General features: G+C 45.2%; 1 protein-coding gene across 7 annotated transcripts in view; it reads left to right on the top strand.

Moving 5' to 3' along the window:
- Window positions 1–1,787, top strand: part of LOC103469358 (alpha-2,8-sialyltransferase 8F-like) — a 21,037-nt gene that overhangs the window by 16,693 nt on the left and 2,557 nt on the right. For 6 of the 7 annotated variants that reach the window (XM_008416981.2, XM_008416979.2, XM_008416984.2 and 3 more), the window contains 3 exons: window positions 902–1,014; window positions 1,099–1,191; window positions 1,261–1,781. In XM_008416981.2, coding sequence (XP_008415203.1) covers window positions 902–1,014; window positions 1,099–1,191; window positions 1,261–1,735 — 681 coding nt within the window. In that variant the 3' untranslated portion in view covers window positions 1,736–1,781. Of the gene's footprint in view, window positions 1–901; window positions 1,015–1,098; window positions 1,192–1,260; window positions 1,782–1,787 lie in introns of those variants that run through there. The other variant, XM_008416982.2, reaches the window with a different exon arrangement.

Raw genomic sequence — 1,787 nt, 5'->3', positions numbered from 1 at the left:
TCCTGCGATCGCTGCATGTGAGCAGCCGCCCGAGTCCCCTAGTGCTCCTCCCGAGTCCCCAGCCTCTGCTCTGACCGAGCCCCAGTCCCCAGCGTCTGCAGCAGCCGCCGCGAGAGGTTCACCTCCTGTGCCGTGGTCGGCCCCCGGAAGGTTTTGCTGTGTTGGAATTCCTGTTTGGATCTAGTTTTTTGTTTTCTGGACTCTAGCCCTCCTGCCGTCGCCCCTCCGCCCACCCTGTTGGGTTGTTTTTTTTTGGGACTGTTTTCTGGACTCTTGCCCTCCTGCCGTCGCCCCTCCGCCCACCCTGTTGGGTCGTTTTGTTTTTGAACTTTTCGGTTGGGCGTCTGGTAGCCGCCCCTTGAGGAGGGGGTACTGTTATGATCTGTGTTGTTCAGTATAGTTTATTTTGAGATTTTCTGTGTTTAGTCCTGTTTCCCTTTGAGTCTCTGTCCTGTCCTCCCCATTGATTGATCCCAGCTGTGTCTCGTTCCTGTAATTACCCTCGGGTCTCAGCGTTTCTCCTCACCACCAACCACCCCCGCCTATGACAAAGGTAGACTCTTTAAATGTAATGTAATCCGTTTAATAAGGCATTTCTTTGTAAATGCTTTAATTATTTGTATTTTAGTCTTACCTTTACTTTTATATCATGTCCCTGAGTCAACCTGGTTAAATGAAGGACACAGACAAAAGGGCTGTGTGTGTGTGTGTGTGTGTGTGTGCATGTACCGACCCCTATAAAGTCAGAGGACTCCTTTCACTATATTCAGTCATTTATAAGATGATAGAACTACAACGAACACCCAAAACAGTCCCCCCACCAAGCTAAGGTGAATGTTCTAGGATAAATTCTGAGTAGTTTATTTTATAATGTTGGATTTCCGGTTGCTAATGATTGCAGAAGCATCCAGTCTTTAATAAAATGTTGCATTCATGTGCTGTTGTCGGGAACGGAGGAATCCTGGCAAACAGCAGGTGTGGAAATGAGATTGACTCAGCTGAATTTGTGATCAGGTAGGAACATCATCAAGTGTATAATATATCTTTTAAAATAAAATAAAACCAAGTCAAACTAAACTGTTTATGTTACTTCATCAGGTGTAACCTGGCTCCTTTGTTAAACGGATATGAGGAACATGTTGGGGTGAAAACAGACATTGTGACAGCAAACCCGAGCATTTTATCTAAAAGGTGGAGAAACAATGTAAATTTGAAGTTACATTTCTTTCAAGCTTTGTATTTCACTGTTTATAATTGCAGGTATGGCTCGCTTTTTGGACGTAGACGCAGGTTTGTAGAGAGCCTTTGCCAATATGGTGACGCCATGCTGCTGCTTCCTGCATTCTCCTACGTCGTAAACACAGCATTATCTATCCGGGCTCTGTACACCCTTGAGGACTTTGAAATGCCCATCCAGTCTGCCTTCATGAACCCAAAGTACATTGAGAGTCTGGCTGCTTTTTGGGGCTCTCACGGATTGTTGGAAAAACGCCACAGCACAGGCCTGATGATGGTCAGTCTGGCGCTGGAGCTGTGTGACAACGTGGATCTGTATGGATTCTGGCCCTTCGGTCTCCAYCCASAMARCTTCAAARAMCTGACTCACCATTATTATGACAACAWTSAAGCTAAGAAATCTGTACATGTTATGTCGGAAGAGTTCAAATTTTTGTTGCAGTTGCAYAACCAAGGTGTGCTGAAGCTACACCTGGGGGAGTGTGAACCAGAGGAATAGGTTAGTTAGACAACCCTCATGTAAATGTTTACAAAATATTTGTTACAGAATA

The sequence above is a fragment of the Poecilia reticulata genome, linkage group LG8 (genome assembly GCF_000633615.1).
Source record: "Poecilia reticulata strain Guanapo linkage group LG8, Guppy_female_1.0+MT, whole genome shotgun sequence".
In the NCBI taxonomy this organism is placed as follows: domain Eukaryota; kingdom Metazoa; phylum Chordata; class Actinopteri; order Cyprinodontiformes; family Poeciliidae; genus Poecilia; species Poecilia reticulata.
The sequence above is the reverse complement of the archived record's forward strand: the minus strand, read 5'-3'. Positions and strand labels throughout refer to the sequence as shown.